The 23038-nt window shown below is 38.1% G+C and overlaps 1 protein-coding gene across 2 annotated transcripts in view; it reads left to right on the top strand.

Moving 5' to 3' along the window:
* The window catches only part of FAM171B (family with sequence similarity 171 member B), a 36810-nt gene extending 25981 nt beyond the window's left edge, over nucleotides 1-10829 (top strand). For both annotated transcript variants that reach the window (XM_040604444.1, XM_040604443.1), the window contains 3 exons: nucleotides 3214-3330; nucleotides 4136-4259; nucleotides 4501-10829. In XM_040604444.1, coding sequence (XP_040460378.1) covers nucleotides 3214-3330; nucleotides 4136-4259; nucleotides 4501-5836 — 1577 coding nt within the window. In that variant the 3' untranslated portion in view covers nucleotides 5837-10829. The remainder of the gene's footprint in view (nucleotides 1-3213; nucleotides 3331-4135; nucleotides 4260-4500) is intronic.
* Nucleotides 10830-23038: the final 12209 nt, after the last annotated feature.

Here is a 23038-nt window from a genome sequence, read left to right as displayed (position 1 = left end):
GAATATGCATGGGAAAAAGGGGCTGGGGATTAGACATTCTGGACCTTTTGTCATCTCTTCATGTCTAATTTTAGTCAAGAGTGAGTAATGAGCTGCGTACACTTATCCCATTTAGATGTCCTGTATTAGGTGTGTGTGCATGACCGTACTGATTGTCTTACATTGTACCTTATACTTTCCATCACACTTCATCTTGAAATAAGCTAGTGAGTGCAGAGGGTAGTGTCTTACTCCTTATTAAGGCAAAAAGCTGTTATTCCACTGTTGGAAGTACAGGAGAGGACATACACTCACAAAGTTTTGTTTACATGTTCAAGAAATAAACTTACCATCTTAATGAAGAACAAAAAACATTAAAATTTGGCTAGGTCGTCTCTTGCAAAAAGTGTGTATAGGGTAAGTTTTAATATAGAAGATAATACACCTAGAAGACTTCAGAGAGGTAACTGGCGATCAAAGCATTCTTCATCAAAGAAAGAGTTTTAGTCTGATATGGTAAAATAGAACAAAAGGTTTTAATTTCTTGCTACCACAGCCACTTTAGCCAGCTCCTGTGCTCACCTGTACCTATGCTGAGCTGTTTTAACTCAATAAACAGGAAACTAGGTCAACAATGTTACTAAAACGAAAAGTTGACAGAGCTAGAGCAGCTCTGTCACGTGATTGGGTTGGGGTATAAAGCAGCATAAGGGGGGTGTGTGTGGGGGTATGCAGGTGTTGAGGGGCCTACTCAACACGTCCCCTTAGGCATGTTGGCACTGAGGGCAGAGCAAGAACAGGAGCATGGCATGCTGACCCAATAAAAATAATTACAACAGACGTTCTTTTCCTCTTAGACGAGGTGTACTCTGATAGAGGTTCCATAAAGGTAAATATTTTGTGATGGATGCTCACTGAAGCATAGTGTTTGCATGGAGCCTTCACTGCTGGCAGAGGAGATGACAAGGAGAACTGCGGAGGAGGGAGAATTGTGGGGGCTTTTTCTTCCTCTTCCTCATCTCTTCTCTACCATGAAAATTTGCAACTGTATTCGCTATTCTAGATGTTTAATCTTAAACATGTTTCTTGTATTTTTACCTTTGATCTGACACGTGCAAAGCGACTTTTTTGTAAGGAAATGAAGTAATAGCAAGGCATTCCTTAGTCAAGGTTCTGGTGACTGGGGACAGCTGAACATCTTAGCTCACCAGCAAGCATTTGAGACTGCCTGTAAGTAGCAGTAGGCCCTCATCGGAGCTGAATGGAGGGTTACCACTGCACTGAATAACGAGGCTCTGGCATCCAAGATGTTGCATGTGGGATGTCCCCAACAAGATGTTGACACCCACTTAAATTCTGAAGTCCTTGTGTAATATGTCATAATGATAATAACCAGACCTTCAGTGTCAGCATCGATAGTGGTAAGAGAACGGGTCTGTGTTTGATGCTGTGTAGACTGGTCCACATGCACCAGAAAAAAAAGACAGAAACTGCTTTCATATGTCTGTCTGTGCAGTGTTTGTGGGATTACTTGAAGTGTAATAGTATTGAGGCTGTTCCTGGAAAATAAGCTTTGTAATTATATTCCAGCTGCCATAGGTGCAGAATTTGTTGATGTATATTGAATGTGGCTTCCTTCTTACTAAATATTTTGCCTCATTAGTACTGAAAGTACTTTGTGGATTTTAATACAATTACAAAAAAGCAAGTTTGCATTGCAACATCAAATTGAGAACAATATCCTTCTGTTTGAATGGCAGTAAATCATAGAGAATATGTGCTTACTCATAAATCACTTTTTAATGTTTTTCTTTATATGTACTATTTTCTATGGAATATATTGGGGAGGAGATAGAATTTACTGAAGCGGAGGACAGCAAATATTATATTTAGCTTCTTACAGATTTTTCAGTCAAGAGAACTTCTGGAGATCTATATTATTTGGATTTTGCCTTTTATATGTGTTGTTTTGTGTTTTATTTTATCTGCCTAGCAGTAGCCCACTCTCTGTACTTGTAAAACAATAGTTTTGCAGTGTAGTGACATCTTACCTTAGAGTTGGTAGGACAGAGAATTTGAGGGTCCGTTGTTGTTGTCTTCATACCAGAGTTAGGGATGAAAGACTCTTCCAGCTGGTCTTGCTCCTGAGTCTGGACAAGTGGTTTTTCAAGTAACTAAGAAACCACCTCTTTCAGGGCTGTAGGTGGTTTCCTGCTGCTATTGCCCTCTGCCAGCCATCACAAGTACCAGGAGAAGGCTGCAAGTTTTACTGCAGATGATATTTTGTGTATGTCTGTGTGTGTGCACGTGTGGCATATGTCAGTTCTCATCTTTACCTCCTGTCTTATTGATATTTCCTTTGATTTGCTGTAAGAAGGGTCCTGGAGGAAAATTGAAATTATAGGGCTTATATGAATTATACTTTTTGCATGCTTTGATTATTGTTTTAAAAAAGCTGGTGGTTCTCCCTCCTCAATACTTGCAGTTTGAAAATGTAAGGTTGTTTATATGGGTTGTTTTCTGTTGTTACAATTTCACAGATGGCCCACAATAAATGTGTTCAAGTGCATTAAGTATAATTCTGTCTCTTCTACTGCATGCTTTATTAATTGTAGAGACTGGCATACCATAATACCTTTGCACAGCCAAACAGATGGTGTGGAATCTGTGTCCTCACAATAGACCTTCCTTGTGCTAACTGAACTGTTCCTGCCTTGGGGCAGGAAGGAGGACAGAAACATTCAAGACAAACATTGATTATCCTGTTGTAGCCTATTAGATGAAAATGCTTTCCCACTAAGTGCTGCTAGCTAATGTTAAACTGGTATTTGTATGCTTTAATTACCTGCTTCTTGATTTTGATTTTTTTCATACATTTGCCTTCATACGTGCTTACATTCATAAAATAGGATTTTTTAAATTATTTGTGTGCATATCTATGAAAGACATTTGTTAACAGAAAAAGTATTATATTAAACTAATTCTGGTAACTAATGTTGATGCTTTGTTTCAAAGTGAATGTCCACACAGGGATATTTGCAATGAAATTGTCAAGACACAAAGTTTGCATGTTTAGCCAAAGCTGTGTAATAATAGTGTATGGGTCAGAAGTTTCAGTTTTCCTTGTGACCTTGTGTATTTTTGTTAATAGTTTAGATCTGAGGTATGGAGGAATCCTGCACAGCATGTGCAATATTTTGTCCTTTTTTTTTCTTTTTTTTTTTTTTTCCCCAGGTGCTTGGGTAAGCCGTGGGCTAGGAATGGTAAAGGAAGCAGATGGTCAATTAGTATGGACATACACTGCTCAACACTTAGGCTACTGGATAGCAGCTCCACTGCCTGGAACAAAAGGTATTGCAACTACTGGCAAAGAAATTACTGAGTAACCTAAGTAACAATGTATTACAAGGCTGTCAGCCTGATTATTTTATTTAACAACAGAAGGGAAAAAATGACGCAATAATTTCAACAGTTGGATAACTTCTGCTTGAATCCTGATAGTGTGCCTTTGCGCATATAACCACAGAACTTAAAATGCTATAGGGGACAAGTCCAGACTGTATTTGAACTTGTATGTTTATACTATAGCCATCTTTTGGAAGAAGCCTGCAAGGGAACTGTGATTATGAAAATCTAAAAATCAGTGGGACTATAGCCCTTACTGTTGACGCTCATGTATGACAGGAGGAAATACAGCAAGAAAATTAGTCCTGGGCAGAACAGTCCCCGTGGATTCTGTTATCCATAGACATGTTGCATGTTTTGTAAATTCATATGAAGGGTGAGTATGGATTCTTCATATGAATTCAGCATTTAAAAACAGATAACTCTTTCTGTCAGAAGCATTAAATAGGAAATTTAGACCATGTTTCGAAGTCAGCCTGGGCAACTAATACAAATGTAATTTGACTGTAATTAAGTGGATGGTAAGGCTTTAGTACTTGAGATGAACCTTTGAAGAGCCGTTCCATTGTAGCCACTATTTGTGTATTTTCTGGTTTGCTGAAATAGCAAGGTTAAAAGGGAAGGATGAACATAGTGTCATAGAACACAAAATCACAGGAAAAGTACGGTTTATTAGCTACAGCTCTGCATATCAAGTGGAATGACTTGGTTTTGAGAACTAATTCTTTTCTGATTCTGTTTGACTGTTTAGAATCCATTATTAGTGCGGTTTCCAAGGACATAACAGCCTATCATACAGTGTTCCTTACAGCCATACTGGGAGGTACTGTTGTCATTATCATTGGATTTTTTGCTGTTCTTCTTTGTTACTGCAGGTAAGCAAAACCAGAACCTCTAATAATCTCAGCATGAATGAAATTTGATTGATCAAATAGTCTTTTGAGGTTGAGACATGTTCCCTCAGCTAAACTATAATCTGTAGTTTAATATTTCTTCAAAAATTACAGTTACTGCTGTACTGAACTTTGTGACGTCATATTACACTACAACTTCTTAACCAAAATATAATCTTCAGTCTAGTATGCTCCTCAGTCACCTTGCATCTCTTTTGCATAGGGATAAATGTGGTCGGACACAAAAGAAGGAGAAGAATACAACTAAGCTGGAGGTCATAAAAAAAGACCAGACAACATCAACAACTCACATAAATCACATCAATGCTGTCAAAGAGTCTTTCAAGTTGAAGGAGAAGTCACAGTTATATACACCAAAGACTTCTTCATACAGCCCTCAAAGAAGGATGTCCATAGACACAGAAGATGGAAAATCACGAGACAATTTTAAAATCTACACAGAGGATGCTCCTTATCAGTCATCCTGTCAGACTGGTCAGCCAAGAAATTCAGCCCATTCGTTGGAGCCCAGTGCTGGAGTTAGGCATTTACAGCAGCCGATGCATAGTAACACTGCTATTTCCCAGGCTCCTAGGGACATCCAAGACCAAAATAGATACCTTTCACTGAAAGAGGAGATGTATGGGCTTTCCCATATCCCAGAACATCTAATGCATATTTACAATCAACCTATTGCTATTCTTCAAACCTCTGACCTTTTCCACTCCCCAGAACAATTACATCCTGCTAAATCAGCAACTCTGCCAAGAAAAGGGCAGTTAGTATATAATCCCATGATGGAACCCATGAATCGTGATGGTTACATGCAAACATTACCGAAAATGCCAGTGCACTGTCATCCGCAGCCTTCTGTCTGCAGAGATGAAAACAGTACCTTAGATAGTGAAGAGGGCTTACCTTCTCAAACGTCAAACTGGGGCCGGTACACTAATAGCTTACTGGAATCTGTCTCCGTTCCTGGGACATTGAATGAAGCAGTTGTAATGACTCCATTTTCATCGGAACTTCAAGGTATTTCAGAACAAACTTTATTGGAACTCTCTAAAGGAAAACCATCTCCGCATCCTCGAGCATGGTTTGTGTCCCTGGATGGAAAGCCAATTGCTCAAGTGAGGCATTCTTTCATAGATCTGAAGAAGGGCAGAAAAACAGAGAGCAATGATACCAGTCTGGACTCTGGTGTGGACATGAATGAGCATCATCCTAGTAGGAAACTGGAGAGAGAGAAAACTTTCATTAAAAATATGCTGCATTCTAAGATCCTTTACTTGGAAGATCTGGATCTGAGTAGCAGTGAAAGTGGGACCACTGTTTGCACTCCAGAGGACCAGGCTGTGAGACACATTATGGATGGAGGGAATGGGCCAGTCATAGAACAGCATGACGAAGAAGGTCTAAGAAGAAAAACTATTTCGGGAAGTCATGAACCGGCTGTCTCTTCTGCTAAAAAAAGAGATAGACTGTCTATCACCAAAAGAGATAGCAAAACCAATATCTGGAAGAAAAGAGAGGAGAGGCCACTTATTCCTATAAATTAAAAGTGTTCTTCGTGGTGTTGCTCTCCCTGCTGGTTATTGACCTCTTGGCTGCTTCTGTAATTCTGCAGTGTTGGGTTTACAAGGGAAATGTTGTTTTCTAGTATCAAGAAAAGTTACGTTTTTTTTTAAATACAGGTTGAGTTACTAAACTTCAACTGGGCAATTTATATTCAATGTGAATTGAAAACAGGGAAATGCTGTTATTAAGATTTTCCAGATTTTAATTTTGCTGGCAATATAGGGAAGGCCCACATTTTAATTAGACTGTCATTCTTGGACGCACCTCTGGGAATGCACGGTGAGAAATGTAGGCACATATTTTAATTTTTTTCATACATGTTAATGTGTTGGTAGACTAGTTAAAGCCATTCCTCAGCCTTGTTCCTAATCAATGTGACCATCTGTACAGTGTTTTATATGTGAACTTTTCTAGGGATCTGTTACTACTTCTTTGTATAATGTAAAATGTTTTGTCAGTCCCATAACACCAGCAGATGAGCTCTGTGGGATTTATCAGCAGAGCTCTGTAGCGTTACTGCCCTCCCTGTGTGCCCATCCATGTGCAAAAGGTTGGCGTGTCATATAGCAGTGACAGAACAGAGAAGCGTACAAGCTCTGTGGCCGCTGCAGTTCGTGGTCCCTGCTGTCTTAGGATGTTGCCCATCTGCTTTGTTTTAATCTGCTTTGTTATGAACTGTGGATGCTGAAGACTGACGCCTGCTATCAAGTGTCCACATCCAGTAGAAAAAGACTGGTTCTGGTAGCAGTCAAAGCTGCTGCTACTTGTAATCGCCATGTCTTGTTTTGGCTTCGTTGTCAGTTAAAATCTTCTGCATGCTGTTGAGCCCGTAGTGCTCCACAATGTAGTCCCGAGTACCTGCATATTTGTAAATTAGAGTTTGGCCCATAATGAAAAAGTACGCAAGTTTAGGCAAATTATACCTTTCAAATAGTTTCATTTAGCAAGAAAGTTCAGCACTGTTGGTTTTTATTTTATGTTTTAAAACAAATGGAAGATCATCAGAGGTTTATGTGCCTACATTTTGCCAGCCTGAGCTGCTTTTGTCTAGGTTGTGGATCACAGAGGGGGTTCAGCAGGCTTTAAAAGTTGGGGAGGTTTATGAGCATGAGCGAGCAGATCACAAAATTTGGTCTATAATGCAATATAACTACTACTTATGACTCCTCTTAAATTTACCAAAAGTCATGAATGCATGAAATGTAACTAAGATATGTATAGAGGAAAGAAAAGGCCATCGGATTATTCTTTAATTTTCATCTTGTCAAAGTGATAGTTTCAACTTTGGCTAACAGAAAAGTAGATGCATCCCTAAATGTGCTTCATATAGTATATAGAATGTCTTTCCATGGCTTTGAAGCTGTTTCCCTGATGAAATAAGCTACAGCATTTTGGCTTTGGCAGTTTGATTATAAATCATCCTAAAAAAGCTTTATAAATATTTCCCTTAGAGCTTGGTTAAGGTTCTGTACCAAGACCCAAACATACACTGCCTGTATCTGATTTGTGGGGTGAGATGCACTAAGTTGTCTACCCTGTAGTACACTCAAGAGTTGGGAAATTCCCTGTGCAGCTGGGCTTCTGTGAATATTTACTCAGGAAACATTACTGTGAAGTATGTCTGTTACACTGGGGTTGTCGGTTGTCTGCTCCACTTTCTAGAAGAATATGCCAAGTAACCAAAACGGTACTAGCAGTACATCAGTCCAACTTCTGGCGTGCAGTTGCTTTGTGAACAAAATAGGATGTTCTTGTTGAGTTCACAAGTATGAAAGTGCAAAATAAGTTTGAGATAGGTGTGCAAATAAGTCTATAATTGGCCAAAAGAACTAGTTTAATTGTATGATTCACCGACTTCAGGGGTGAAGATGCCTTTGGTAGTCTTTCTAGGTAACTGTAATTCAGTTTTCTTATACCTAATACATTTCCACAATACTTCTTTTCTATATGCAGTTCCACTGGATTTTGTAGGTGACAAAAATCTAGTCCCAAATACTGATATTTTCATCCTTTGCTTTGTTATATACATTAGTAGGAATCAATTCCTATATTTTGTGTAGATGCACATTTCTTCTGAAAGCTGCTTTGACTTTTGAGGTTTAATATTGCCCTGCTCTTAGAGTTGCATCAGTTTGAATGGTTCCCTTTTCAAAAAGAATATTCTGTTCTGTTGAACATAACAGAAAATCCCTGACAAGCCAATGGTTTTGAGGAGTTGATATTAAATTGATATGTCTCTATTTGTAATTTTGTTCACCTACAGTAACTTAAAATATATTGCAGATTTTAATGTATTTTTTTCATTGTATATACCAAAAAGACCTAATTCCTGAAACTTGCTTGTATTGTTAAAAAACACAGACTACTGTAAATGGCTTTATTCATATGAGTTCAAAGGAATGAAGTTTTGCGCTCCACTGTTCTTGTTGTGCATCAGAGTAGGTATCTGGTCACCAAAGAAAAAGGATTAGAAGTGTTGGAAAGATCAGTTAGAACTTTGGAACTTCAAGGCAATGGTGCCAAAAGGTGTAGTGATGTAATGCAGATTCTTTTCTGTTCTGCTAGCTGACCAAGGGCCAAGAGTGGAGTTGGGTTCCGTACCATCCTTCTAGAGGAGCCTTTGGCTGTCTGGATTAGTCACAATTTTACCCTGCACCTATGGTAGTGCAAAATGGCCCCTTTAAAGGCTGTGCATCCAGTTGAGCTTTTAGCCAGCAAAGCAGGTTGGAGTGCAACAGATCTTCATGCAAGAGTTCCTTTCTGCTGGGCTTCTCAGTACTAGGAGGAAAGATAGAACAAAGGTTTCTGAAAAATAGGCATCTCGTCATACGTAGGATTGGTATCTCTACTAGATAGTAGCTTCTTCCTTTGCTTAAGGAGGTTGTGGACATTTCTTGTAGTGGAGTATTTAAGTTCTTTTCTGGAGTGTGCACGCTGCAGTTCTGGTAATACCGTTTCCGGGACTGTCTTTGGCTGTTGCTTCTGTCCATGCCAGTCAAGCAACAGCCGTCTTTGCTTGCTTTGTAGATCCCATACACCAACTTTTCTGTCTGTAACTTGCTAGCATGCATCACATAATGTCTTATGCTGCTGGTTACACTTGAAAAGGCTTTTCTAAAGCAGAATTTTATACTGAAAATAAATACGACTTCTTTTCTGTGTCAGAATATGAGAAAATTCCATTTGATTAACAGGAAAATTATACTACTGTCAGAAAATAAAAGAACTCTGGTACCTTATAAGCCTGAAAGCAAAACTGATTTGATGATTAGGGATATTATTTACCAACATAGAGCTAGAGATAATGCATAGAAAATAATCCAGTATTGTAGGAATGTTTAGTTGTCTGCTTTGGTTTTATGCAGTAATTTGTACCAAAGAGGATGAAATGAATGGGCTTGAGTCTAAACTCTTGTCATTAGTTAAAAAGTAAAACAGGTTAACAATATTACTGATGTAATATTGTGCAAATTAAAAGTATATTACATTTGTTGTCTAGTACTGCATATTAGGAAAATCTGGAGATTAATTAGCCTGCTGAAGTGCCTTTCTCTTTCATCAGACTTATTTTATCAGTGGGACACCTAACTATCTGAAAAGCACATTATGGCATCTTTCTGTTAGCCAAATAAACCTCAATTCATAGTTAGAATTAGCTTTTATATTTTAAAAGGTGGATCAAGTGTTTTTTATGTTGGAATACTGACTCCTGCATGTTGATGATGATGGTAATTGTTGTAAACCCTGTTTTTTTGTATTTTATGTTTGAAAAGAAATTAAAAAAATATATCTTTAGCAATCTGAACAGTAGTATCTTTTAAAAATGCACATATGGGACCTGATTCAGCTTCATAAATCAAGAGTAAGTGTCTTGAAGCCACTGGATTTACAGGTATGAATCTGATGGGCATTTTAACTTCAAAAATGAAATTTCTATGTGTTTGTATATAAAAATATTATAATGTTAAAAATCCTTTTTTTCAGCTGCTAACATTCCTTGCCATAGAAGCAGAAAGTGTATGGAGATAGGTATTTAATTCTTATTTTCTAGAACCAATTTTTACCTCAATTTGGAGCCTAACTTGTATTGTTTATATAACCCAAGCTTTTCCTCTTTATTTTTTTTTAATTCAGTGGAATTATAACAACACAGTAATATGCCTACAGAGTTAAAAATAAGCATTCTTTTATAGTAGTTTGCACTAATTTGTGCCACATTTCTAAGAGTAGGCAGCTGCCTTTGTGTTAATGAATTGATATGAAAGGTGGTTTAAATTACTTTAATCTGAGCTTCATTTTCTTTTAAAAGCAGTGTTCTGTGTGTTCTGATTACCAAAAAAAAAAAAAAAAGCTTCAGGTAGTTTTCCCCTGCCAGTCTTAAAAAAACCCAATAATGTCATTATCAGCACTCTCAGCTTGAAAATTATTTTACAAAATTAATTTTTTTCCAGTCGCTTTAAGACCTAGTGAACGTTCCTATATTCCCCCTCCCCAAAATGTACTGGTACTTTATTCCCCAGGTAACTGATTCAGTTCCTTTGAAGCACTTGTTGCACTTCAGTCCATGTTAGAACAGTAGTTACAACCTCTTACTGTGTAGAAAGTCTCTTTTCAGTGCTTGTTAGAGCATGGAATTCATAAGAAGCCTGGCTCTGAGATGCTGAAAGGTAGGTGAACCGATGGCACTGACTGTGCTCACCGCCTTGCACGTTGGAGCCTTATATTTCACAAACAGTTCATTACCTTGGCAATCATTTTCAAAAACACTCTAGTATGGATATTGTTCATGTAAAACATTCTTGATATTCTGCATCCCGGTTTTAAGTATTTCTACCTTTTTTTTTTCTACTTTTTTCGGAGGTGTTGTTTCATCTCTGTATTTACTACAGTATCAGTGTATCTGTTGCTGAAATTATAACTAAGATTTGTAAAATGTTATAGCTTATGCAATATAATAAAGATTTTAAAAAGTCATCAGTGCCTTTTATTCTAATGTCTTTGAAGTCGTACTTTTTTAGGAACATACCCTTCTCATGTAAACTTTTTTTGCTAAATGTCACTAAAATTGTGTATTGCTTCCATCACCATAATTCCGATGACAAAAGAAAGTTGTTATCCTTAAGTTTACCAGTCCTAATTGTCACATTCTCTGTTCCATTTCTGCTGAAGAAAGACTTCTGCAGCCACATTAAATCAGATTCCTGCTTCTTGGTTAGTGCAGCTAAGATTATTCCTTGTGTAAATTGATTTTTTTGCAATTGGTAAGAAGAACCCAGAGAAGAATATTTTCTCAGGTTTTGTTCTTATGTCTAATCTCTCTATTTTCCATTCTTTCATTTAGAGACTTTTTGTGGCTCCAAGAACAAATAAAATATTGTTTCTGTATGTCTGCACAGTGCATGAGATAGAGGCATCAATTCCAGCTATAAATAAGCTCAAAGTACTTAATTACGGGTGGAAGAAGACAATATTGTGAGATAGAAGATCTTAAGCTAAACTGCAGGGTGTAATGTCATATTCTTAGTTGTGTCTGACAGTAGTATTTCTCAAGCATTTTTTTTTTTCTAAGCTTCACAAAAGCCACATTTCAGTGTTTTCACCATTGTTCAGAAAGCCTGCAAGACTGCAGGCAAGCACATTGCAAAGGTTTTCCTACCATGGGGGGCACTTGAATGAGTTATGTGATCACTCCTTTAATGCTCTGAGAAACTACAGTCTTCTAATAAACTATTGGTTTTCTTCTTTCTTTCACAGCTTTAACTTTTTTTTGTATTTTCAGCCATCCTGAGAAGTAATTGGGGTTTTTTAACCATTGCAAATCCATTAGATACTTCAAAATAGATGGAGTGAAATTACTACAGGGAGCTGAAGAAATTACAGGAATTTTATTTCTAATTCAACAAAAGAGAACAGTATTTTCTGTCATACTTCACTTACATCTGAGTCATTGGCTAATCTGTAAATACAGATATTTATGTCAAAATTGACTGAAGTTTAACTTGTTCTGTGTCATCATAGAAAATGCAAAATCCAAACTATACAGATTACTTATTTAAATAAGAGTTAAAGTACATGTGACTAGGTGATACTGGGTTTTTTTGTTCTAAATAAGTTGTAAAATGTGCTATCAAATTTTGATTTCTATTTTAAAAAAAATTGAAAAAATCAAGTTGTAAATCTGACTAAGCTACAAGAATTTCCCGTTTTTCTTAAGATACTTAGACTAAAACTTAAAAATGGCAGGTTCTTATATATGTCTCTTTGTTCTGTTTAATCAACAGCTGGCAACTGGGTTGAAATAAAAGCATTTCTCATTCAGTCAGGCTTTACATTTGTTGCAGGTATTGAGGTTTAAATCTTCATTCCAGATTATTGGTAATGTCAACCTTAAAACCAAAATTACTAAAATTTAAATTTTATTATATTACCATTTAGGGAATAATTGTTAGACTCGAGGAATTATTTGGTTTTTCCATCTGTACATGATTGAAAATGGCCAAGTGGGTGGTTCCTGTATACTCCTTGGAGGCTTAGCTTCTCTTTTGAGCATTAACTACCAGGAAACCATATCAGATCTTACAGAATGTACCTGATGCTATAAATAGGTGGGTTTCCATCTTACTTTTACTATTGCGCATTTGAAAATGGGATATCTGACTCCATTGTTTTCAGCGGTAATGTTGAAATGAGTCTGGATTTATTATACCTCTGAATAAGAACCATTACCTAACTGGTCTTTCAAGGATATAAAAGCTTTCTACATTTTACATTTGAGTAATTTACTTGACTGAAGGTTTAAAACTTGCAAATAAGAAATAGTGATAATTTTACATGTATGTGGCTATTTTCTGAAATTACATCTACACCAGCCAAATCAGTTGCTCCATTTATTTGAGAAGATTTAATATATGAGCATTTCTCACAGCATTGAGCAGCACTGAGTTAATTTTTACAGTACTTGCAGTTCATGACACTTTATTAGTCACTTACTGTTTCTTGGTCTCTAAGAAAACTGGATGTGGAGTATTAAAGTAAGAATGTTATCTAAAACAAGACAACCATGAACTGGTATGCAGTGTAATTCCTTCCAATAATAAATGTATTTTTCTTGTTTTAATGTTCAGATTATTATGTTTAGGTGGTGGTCTTGTTATGAGCCTCCATTGATGGCTGACGTTTCCCACATACTTACTGTCCGTTTTTGAGGAATGGCTTCCTGTGAACAAATTGATTTCAAAATTCAACTTCCTCGGATATCTTAGAGTTGTGGAATTATTACAGCTATCTCTTTTGAAAATAGCTACTTTGTATTGCCACAGTCAAACTGGTGCTGGCTTCTCAAAGCATTATGAATGTCATCCTTTTTAATGGTACTGGACTTTGCAAGAAAGGCTGTTTCAAAAGAGCTTAGAGTGTAATCCTTAATATGCCTGGAAAAATCACTTTGATTTCTACTGCTGTTCTTACCAGATTCTCCTAAATGGAGGTTGCTAAAAAAATCTTAAATCCTTCTGGGACTTTGGCACATCTTTGCTAGAAAGTTTTCTGGAGCTACTCTGAGAATTTTCAGATGCATTTTCAGATGATATTTCCCTGAGAAATAATCCATTTCCAGATAGGCAGATCCACTGGTTCCACTTGCTTTGCAGGTTTGCTAAGATTTGCATGAGAACCTGTTGGGTAGTTCCAATGTTTGGCTGGCATATCCTTCCAAGTCAGAGGATCGTATATGACATATTCATCAATAGGATGTGTTTCTTTGCTGCAGTAGCCAACAGTTTGTTTCTCTGCGTATCATCTCTTCCATTTTTGTGCAATAAAGCTGTCAGGTTCTGATAATTTCATTTGTTGTGTCAAATATATATAAGTGAAAAAATAACATTCTTAAAAATACTGTTAGCCACGAAATAGTTTCACTATGAAAATCTAAAATATTTTTTCAGTAATTTTACTATGTGTTTCTAAACTACATGGAGAGAATTATTTAGTTTTCTAGGTATATTTAATTTTAACTATGTTAAGATTACTTGTTGCTTTATTAGCAGTATTAATTACTGTATGTGCTTTAAAATCTTTTTTTTGCCCTTTCTACAGATACTGTTAAAAGAATATTTTATGTTTGTCATGATAGGTAGCATGGAAAAAAGTATCTTCCTTCTCCTGAAGATATAATGTCTCTTTCTCAGCATTATTTCCTGAGTTAAAGCTTTAAATGTTCTTTCTTGGGCTAATAATTTTGAACGCTGTTGAAGAGCTCCCCATTTCTTATTTCTTTTCTGTAATGTGCAAAAGTAATTGAGACAAATTGAACTTGGAGATGATAAACACTCTTTTAAATGATAAAAAGAGAGGCTGAGAACAATTCAACAAATCTGTTTCCTAACGTTTTGATGTAGCAAATACAATTAAACATCTTCAGCAAAATCTCTAAAAATAAAATTTGGAGAATGGCAAAAGCCAGTGAAACGTTCATGTCATAGGTGATACTCAACACACACAGTACACCTAAAAGGAAAACCAAACCCACATCAACAGAATAAGGAGCTAGGGTAACAAGCAGTTAACATGTTATGATAAAGTAGTAGTTAAATTTATTTGGAAAAGGACAATCCCAAATACCTACTACAGAACTGTTTGGAGATGTGTCACGCTAAAAGCAAGTTTAAAAATAAAAAAACCCCTTTGCTTTGTTTTCCATGGTTTTTTATTTGTTTACAAGGCACATAATTGTCTAGTCTGTAGGTGAAATCAGTTACTTACAATGAAGGCAGAGAAATAGGCAACAAGCTGTAAGATATACTCAAAGGCGTATCACTGTCAAAATACTTGCTTAAAAATACTTGTAGCACGTAAAATTGGAAACACTCTACAGTTACTATGAGGGATTCCAAGGTGCCTATCAAGTCTTGTTTGTTGCAGTCACATGTTACTTAGAGTTTCTAAATTCTTCTGCAATGATCCTCAGAGGTGCAAATTTTTCTTCTCAAAGTGGGTGTTTCACTACAGTCATTCTCCAGTTGGTCTTGGTGGTCAGGCCAAGTTTTCATACATGTTATGTGAACGTTGTTACCATGGCTGTATCTACCAAAACAGAATACCAATTTCTTTAATCTCCAGAAGCATATAAGAAAAATCACATAGCAATGCTAAGTAGTCTTCCCTTTTCTTTTCTTCATTCCCCTCCACCCACACTTCAACTTGTAGGACTGCTGAATTTTTCCGGATTGGAAAAGGCCTATAACACTTGTTAGGTATTTTTCCTTGCATATTGAAGCTAGCTATATTAGCAGATCTTGTAACATTTATTTTATCATTAAAAATGTAGCAAGACAAAGAACAAATTGTGTACTTAATCTGCAGGAAGTGATGAGAAGCATTTTCTTTAATAACTTCTCCCAACAAGTGGGGCAAACATCCTCTTCATCAGTTTCTTTCTGATCAATACATCTATCATTTTCCTGGTATAGTGTTTGTGAGAAGAATTTCCTCGAGGTTGTGTTCATTCTTGATGCAATCGCTGAAGCCTGTCCTCCCATTTCTTTCCAGAAGACCCAACTTAAAAAGCATCTAGCAAAAGTAAACAGAAAAATTAAAAGCATTTTGGCAGAACTCCACACTTACCTCACTTGTAATAATTTGCCATTTATGAAATGCAGTAAGTACTCTCTAACAAATATTTGCAGTACATTTCAGCCCAAAAAATAATGAACTTTTTAATAACTTGCATAGAAACTGTTAACAATATTACTTATGCAAGTTCTTACCTAAAATAGTGTCCAAGGGAAAATTAAATCAAAAATGTTTCTAAACTGTGAAGTTTTCAATAATTTTTCAGTTAGTTAAATTTGGTTCATTAAATGTATTGATCAAAGCAGCATTTAATCCTAAGAGGCCTTTGTAAATAGGTTTGTCAGAGTAAAAAAGTTTTTGCTTCTAAGTACTGGAAATGAACAACTATGGAGGATTTTCTAGAAATACTGTTTCTTGGAAAGATAAACAGCATAGTGTTTTTCTCTCTAGTCACCTCTGTTAAAAACAAACATTAAAAATGCTTTTCAAACCCCAAATAATTACGCCCTAGACCATCATTTGAAACATGGAATAAAGAAGTAAAAATTTCTGTAATATAATTCACGACGCTTGTGAATTGAATGTGTTTTGCTTCTCATTCAAGATTCAGGAGGCTAATCTCGTAAATGCTAGTGCTTTAGTAAAACACTGAAGGGCCTTCCTTGAAGCTTCCTATTTTCACAAGGAGAAGATGATGCAAGGTAGGAAATTTCTCTGCTATAACAGTCAGCCTTGGCAAATAAGTCTGTTCTCTGAAACTCGGACGGGGAACAGTTATGGTACCACACATCACTATATTCTGTAGCCAGAAACTAGTTACAAATTCTAGTGATGAGTGAAGATGAAAGCCAGCTTGCTGGTTTCTGCTGAACTTAGTTTGCCTATACAGAACTTCAGAAAGTAAAATGTTCTGAAATCTAGTTCAGATAGAAAAATACAAGCTAGGTTCTGACTACCTGCAACTGACTATGTTTGGGTTTGTGTGTAACTTTTTTAATAAGTGACTTCTTGAGTGGTGGTTATTCTTTAGGGTTTGTTTGTGTTTAGCTCATTTGTTACTACTTGGGAAAAGACCTCTAGACTAATTATTTTGTGGGATGTTTATTCTCTGTGTTGTTTGAGTTCCTAAGGTTCTAGGAAATGAAATCTAACAAGCCAGTTGAGAATCTGGATCATAGTAGCCTGACTCATGCCAGAAAGCTAACCTGGCTATAAAGATTATGCCCACTGGACTAGTAAACTTTGTGGTTTTGGTGACAGAAAGCCACAAATAAGTAAAGGATTCAGTTTTGCACAGCTTGCTTACTTCAGATACCCATAGCTTTGAGGGGGAGTCTCCATGACATTGGCAGCATTCATGAAATACTGAAGTTTACATGATGTGAAAGTAAAAACATCACCCTAAACTAGGGAAGTCATTGCAGCTGTATTAGTTTATGCTGAAGGACTTGCTTACACAAAACTGATAAAAGATGAATTGTAGTTCTAAAGCTAATTTCTTAAATGAAGCAGTGAATTTGTAAGTGGCCACCCACTACCTTAAGAGCACTAGATTAATTTCAATACAAGATGCTTTTATAAACCAGTAGCTTTTACTGTATATATTTTAAATTGTTGCTTTTCCTGCATATTATTTTGTTCTTGAAACTGCAGTTGTCGTCAGTGATAAAACACAAGGTCTTCTGTATCGGAAAAAATGAAACAAATTGGAAAATGACTGGGAGTACTAAACTTTTTTTCAAGTGGAAGAAGGGGAGGAGGAACAAGATAGTGATCTGTAAAGAAATTTTATGAAAACTTGGGAGGATGTGCTTTGTGCATTTGAGGTGCCTAAGCTCTACGTGCAAGCCATAACAGAGAGGCTTGTACTTGCATTTATGATCTCTTGGTCGTCAATGCTTTTTCAGTAGTGCCCTATATTTGTAATCAAAATACCTGATACGTAAAAATATCAATTTAAAGGTAGTTGTTTAACTTGACAATTTAAATGGAGCAGCCTTATAACAGTTTTACCCATTCTTACATTGCATGATGAGAGAACTGAGTAATCTTACTGTAATAAAATTGGTTTAATGCATTTAAAGCAATTCAATGAAATTAATTTAAATCAGGGGCATAGTCCCACTCCACGATTACCTTGGGCTTACTTCCTTCCACTCTATTAGGCTGCAAAAAAAATAGCCTAGCCCAAAATAGTAACTTTATGTTGATGAAGTGGGGTTTGGTTCAGCCTGCCCCAGTGCAGGGCCAGTTCTGCGGGCGAGGGGGAACGGGGCGAAGACTGGGCCAGCAGGAGCGGCGGCGGGACCCCTGGGGGCGGGTGCCGCGCGGCCTGCACGGGCTGTTGGCGGGAGCCGCGTCGCTGTCTTCGCCAGTCTGACACGGATCTGGCCTGGCTGGTTTTAACACCGGCTTTATCTTTGCCCCGACAGAAACATACCTCCCGCCCCTCTCCGCCTCTTCCGTGCTGAACCCGAGCAGCTCCGTGCAGGTGGGCGGTGACGCCGCTGTGTAAGCGTGTGCCGCCGCGGGGCTCAGCGCCCCGGCCCGCTCCCGCCGCGGGGGCCAACGCCCGCACCCCTCTCGCCGGCCGGTCCCCGTGGCAGCGCTTGGCCACCGTTACCAGGGGCTCCTCAGCGCCCGCCCGCCGGGCTGCCGGCATCCGCGGGCCGCCGCTCCCCTCAGCGGCGCCGCTGCCTGAGGCGGTCCCTGCGGCGGTCGTCGTGCCCAGCCCGGGCACCTGCGGGCCTCGCCCTTGCTCCCCCGGCTGCCGGCGGCCCGTGGCAGCCGTGGTCTCTTAAAGCCGCGACCGCCCTCGGTGTGTGGCGCGAGCTTGTGCTTTCCGTTATCGGCGGGATCTTTTCAGAAAGTGAAGAGCCGCCGCCTCACCCGGTGTTGCTCTCTTTCCTCGGCACCCGTCGGTTCTTTTTAGTGCGCTTGTAACACCCGTGGTTTAACGTGTGCGTTCCGTAAAGCTGAACAGGGCGGGAAGCACGTACCAGGAGGGCGGGCCGGCCTCCATTTTGTGTCGCGGTCGCTAGGGGGGACTGTTGCACTCCCTATAGACTAAACATGCGTCTGTTTCACCTTTACGTTAAACGTTGTCCCGATTCTTCAAACAATTAATCGTTACTAGTCCTTTGATAATATCAGAGTAATTTGTATAGTTTTTACTGGCATATAAGCAGATATAACGTGGTGATGTGGGCTCGAACTCCCATTTACCTTTTTCAAAGGCGTAAGAAAGTCTTTTCTTGTCCTGTGCTACCTTCTCTGAGATGCTTTTTTATTACAGAAGTGACTAAGCCCTGCTGGGAAGTGACAGAGCTCCCAGAAAGGCAGGAAGAGTCAGCAGAGAGGCCCCCAGGGATGGCGGAGGAGTTGAGCTGAGGTTACGGGAAGGCAGCAGGAGCCTGGGGCCTGGCACCGCGCCACCGCAAAATGGATGCCACCCCCCACGGCGGAGCAGTAGTGTCAGAGAAAAACTGATCTAGCTGCGGGACCCTGACTCAGATCAGTGCAGAGGTGAGAACATCGTTAGAGAGAAAGTTGGTTTTGAGTGCTAGGTTCACAAAAGAAACAGCTGGGGACCCTAGCGCCTGGGGCAGAAAGAACTGTCTGCTGTGGAAGGCACTAAGTACACAGGGACTTGATAATCATATGACACAGCAAGTAGGTAAGCTGGCCACACGTGTGACTTGAGTCGACTCAAGTAGACAAGTAGAACTGGAAGGACTCAAGTGGCTGGTTTTAACTTTTTTCTTAAAGTGATGTGTCAATCCTCAGAGTTTATTCTTTCAACAAATTTCTAAGGACACCTGCCAGCTGTCTGAGGCTAAAGGGTAGGGAGCTGGAAGAGGATCAATAGGCAGTGTCCCCTGGTGCAACATTCTTAAGCAAAGTCCTTGGAGTACAATTTTTAGCTAGGTATCACAGACTTTCTACAAAATTTCCTGGCCAGCTTGTTCATGTCCTTTTCTTTCTCTTCACCACTGTGCCAACTCTCATGAATGATGTTTTAGTAAAAAAATGTATTTCGCTTTTTGATGTCATAACGTTAACAGCCATACATAAACGTATCTGCTCTGACCGAAGAGGAATTTTAGGAGTAGCTAAGACCAATCCACGGTCTTGTGATTTCTGCAATTCTCAATGCTAGGTTTGAGAAAGATACCTAGCAATCCATGTGTGTTGCTGTACTTCTGAAGGATAGGATTATGAACATACATAAAGGACAAAATTTCAGATTTTGCTGAACATCTTCAGAGAAAGAGCTTCAGAAAAGAAACTGTTGCAGTAAATGTTACAGATTAACAGCTACATGGTATATATTTTGGACACACAATTTTCCCAAGTTGTGGCACAGGGAGTCCTTTCACTGAGCACATGGGGAATGTTGTTCTATTTGTTTATTATGTATAACACATGATAGACAGTTCCTATTTACAGCCACAAACTGTACCACAACATGACACAAGATGTGTAATTTTTCTCTTACAAATTAATTGGCTTTTGAAGTATTCCTGTTCTAGAGCTTGTCTGGTATTGATTCACCTTTTGTTCTGTCTGGCTTACTAGCCTCAGAGTACAAGCGTTCTTAACCCTCATCCTCTTGAAATGTTACTGAATGCAAAATGACACTGTTTTCTTCACCATCAAAGCAGATCACCTGGTACGTATCTTTGCCAGCATGCCTAGCAGCTTGAATAGCATATGCCTAGTACAAGAACCCTCACACAATGTGGCAAGATCCAGCTGTATTAATGGTCTTTAGAAATAACTTTTGTGTAATAGTGCCTTTTTTTTCTACCGTTCTTTGAGACGGCATGTGCCTCTTGATTTATTTTATTGTATTTTAAGGCAATGAGAGCTTCATCTTTAATGTCAGTGCATAACAGCTTCTTGAACTCCTAAGTTTTGTTGACTGTAAGAGGTACAGATAGGTGGTATTATCCATCTATCTAAACTGTTACCAGGAAGTGTCCAGATAATGGTGGGTTATTTCACCCTTATGGGATGCAGTTCTGAATACTGCTACAGCCCAGTTCTGAATTTAATTTTGAAGTGGAAAGTTGAAGAAAATTTCAGTTCCCACCTCTGTGGAAGACCAATTCTCTGTTTTCTATCTACTTGGGAAGTGCCTGATTTCCAGAATTTAAGCTACATGAAATCATACAGGAAAGGGAACTCTGCCCGTCTCTTGTTGAAATTGTGCTGTTGTAAATCAAGATTTATTGCGCCAGAGAGCAGGAAGGTGACTTTTTATCTTGCTAGTTTATATACTGGTCTATGCACATGTTTTTTGCATAATCTCTCGGTATTAAACTTTATTGAACACAATATGAGTAAGTAGAAGACAGAGACACAATATTAAATATTGACTGATGCATAGGATCAAAAATTTTGGAAATAAAAAAGAATTACTAAATTTCTGCAAAATCCTGGTAATCACGAAAATAGAAGATATACCTCCTGTCAGAGATACTAGCTTAGTGGTAAAAAACCGAAGTATTGAAAGGCTTAAAAAGTAGGATGACTTTGTGGCTTAACGATAGACCAGGACTGAGGAGAGACTAATCATCCTGCTTCTTTTGTAGACTTCCTGAGTGACCTTGAGCAAAATTGCTAAGTGCCTCAGTTTTCTATCTGGAATGTTTCCTTTCTCCTTTTCCCTGCCTTGTCTGTTTAGATCATAAGTTTGGGATTTGAATTTGTTCAATAGAACACAGATTCTGTGAGCTCCTGGAACTGAATAGTACTTTCTGAGTAAAGCCATACAGGTAACAATCTCTGGCACACATCAGCTAGCTGTATTCTTCCCATGTAATTTCAGAAGCTGTAAATATAAGAAAATGCAACAAAGACCCCAGATCAGAAAAACCTACTTTGCCTCTTTCTCCCTACCAGAAGTATGACACTTAGGTTCTGACAGATACTTGGAACGGAGCACAGCATTGATAAACTAGGGCAGATCTGCAGTGGAACATTGCTTGTTCAGTCTTGTCAATAATCTTGCATGGATGTTATTTTAAAATATATTTTCAAATAATATGGAAATAATATTTACTTATTCTTATATTGATGCCATCAGCATCATCTCCAGTGTGATTTCCTGACTCCTAAATGATTTAGGATAAATGATACATTCTTAATATACTTTTGTTTAAGAGGACTAGGGTTCTGAGTGTGAAACACGAAACTTTATTATATGCTACTGTGTATTAATGCTGGCACAGGGGCAATGAAAAACCCCAACAAATTAAACTATTTTCCTTGAAAAGATTTTTGAGTGCTACAGTTGCTTGCCAGGTAAGGCAACTGCAGATTTGGGGTTTTTTTTTTCTTTTTTTCTCTCAGTTACCTAATGTAAAGTTGATGGATTACATTTTTTTTTTTTCTCCTTGCATCCATCTCCAGTTGAAATGGCTGGTAATGTTCCCTGTTATGTCAGTGGACATGCTGAAAAATGACTTTTTAACTGGTGTTGTCGTAGCCACAAATTGAGCATATCAAAGGAAGAATTTGGTTTCCTGAATCTCTGCTCATAACCTTTTCAATCTTGTGTTCATTGTCCTTGTTCCGTTTAGGTTTTGGTTTTTTCAATGATTATATGAAAAAAAAAAGTCCAAGTAGTATTTTTTTCTTTTTTCAACTGACATGTTGATGTTGTTTAACTGGTTTTGTAACTATGTAGTGCAAGGTAAATCAGATAGGTATTTTAGCAATTTTTAATAGCATGATCTTTGTTAAATGCTTAATATGGTGCTTACAGTATCTGGCAGGGCAGTAAGGATGTTATCTTAATGATAACTTACCAATATATTTTTCATTAGGTATGGGGTTTTTGTGGGAGCTGGTCCATGATCTTACTTTACCCCAGTTCACCTAGAAGGCCTTGCAGATAAACAAAACCCCCAAATGAACTGTTTAGTGGGCAAAGTTGTGTATAATGTTTTATACAATACGTGACCTTTAAAGGTCTACTTCAGAAGTGGAACAGAGGAATAATCACTAAGAAAAATTTATTTTGGCACCATAAAGTGAAGCAGTCTTAATACTACTGAGTCATTTCAAGTGATATGAACCTAAGTTTAATGTGTGGTATATAATTCTTCCTCTCCACTTTTGCTTCAGTTCAGTTTTTACAAATGACATTGTCTAGCAGGGACTCAGATTTGCAAAAGTGTGTTTTTAATGACATTAAAAAAAGATTAGTACTGACAGGTTTTTTATATATATTTCCTATGTGGGGCCAACTCTTCCAGCCCATTTCCTTCGGTGATATCTGGAGAGGATCTGATAAGCTTTATACTGCTTTTCACAGGTCAAAGGGCATTGTCTTCCCCTTCACTCCAGCTGCCAGCAACAAAGTCAGACATATGTTATCACCATCACACAGGAAGCTCTGAGCCTGCTTGTGTTCAACAAAGTACAAATACAGGAAGAGCGTCAGGTTAGTTAAAAGCTGATGGAGCTCTGCTAAGGTAGTATATAGCTAATAATACTATAAACCAATAGGGCTATTCTATATGCTTTGTATGTTTCACTATCGGGGAAGGGTGGTTATCTACTGTTATCTATTGTTGATCAGTTTAATATTACTATAGCCTAAG

Source organism: Falco naumanni, chromosome 8 (assembly GCF_017639655.2).
Source record: "Falco naumanni isolate bFalNau1 chromosome 8, bFalNau1.pat, whole genome shotgun sequence".
Taxonomy (NCBI): Eukaryota; Metazoa; Chordata; class Aves; order Falconiformes; family Falconidae; genus Falco; species Falco naumanni.
The sequence above is the reverse complement of the archived record's forward strand: the minus strand, read 5'-3'. Positions and strand labels throughout refer to the sequence as shown.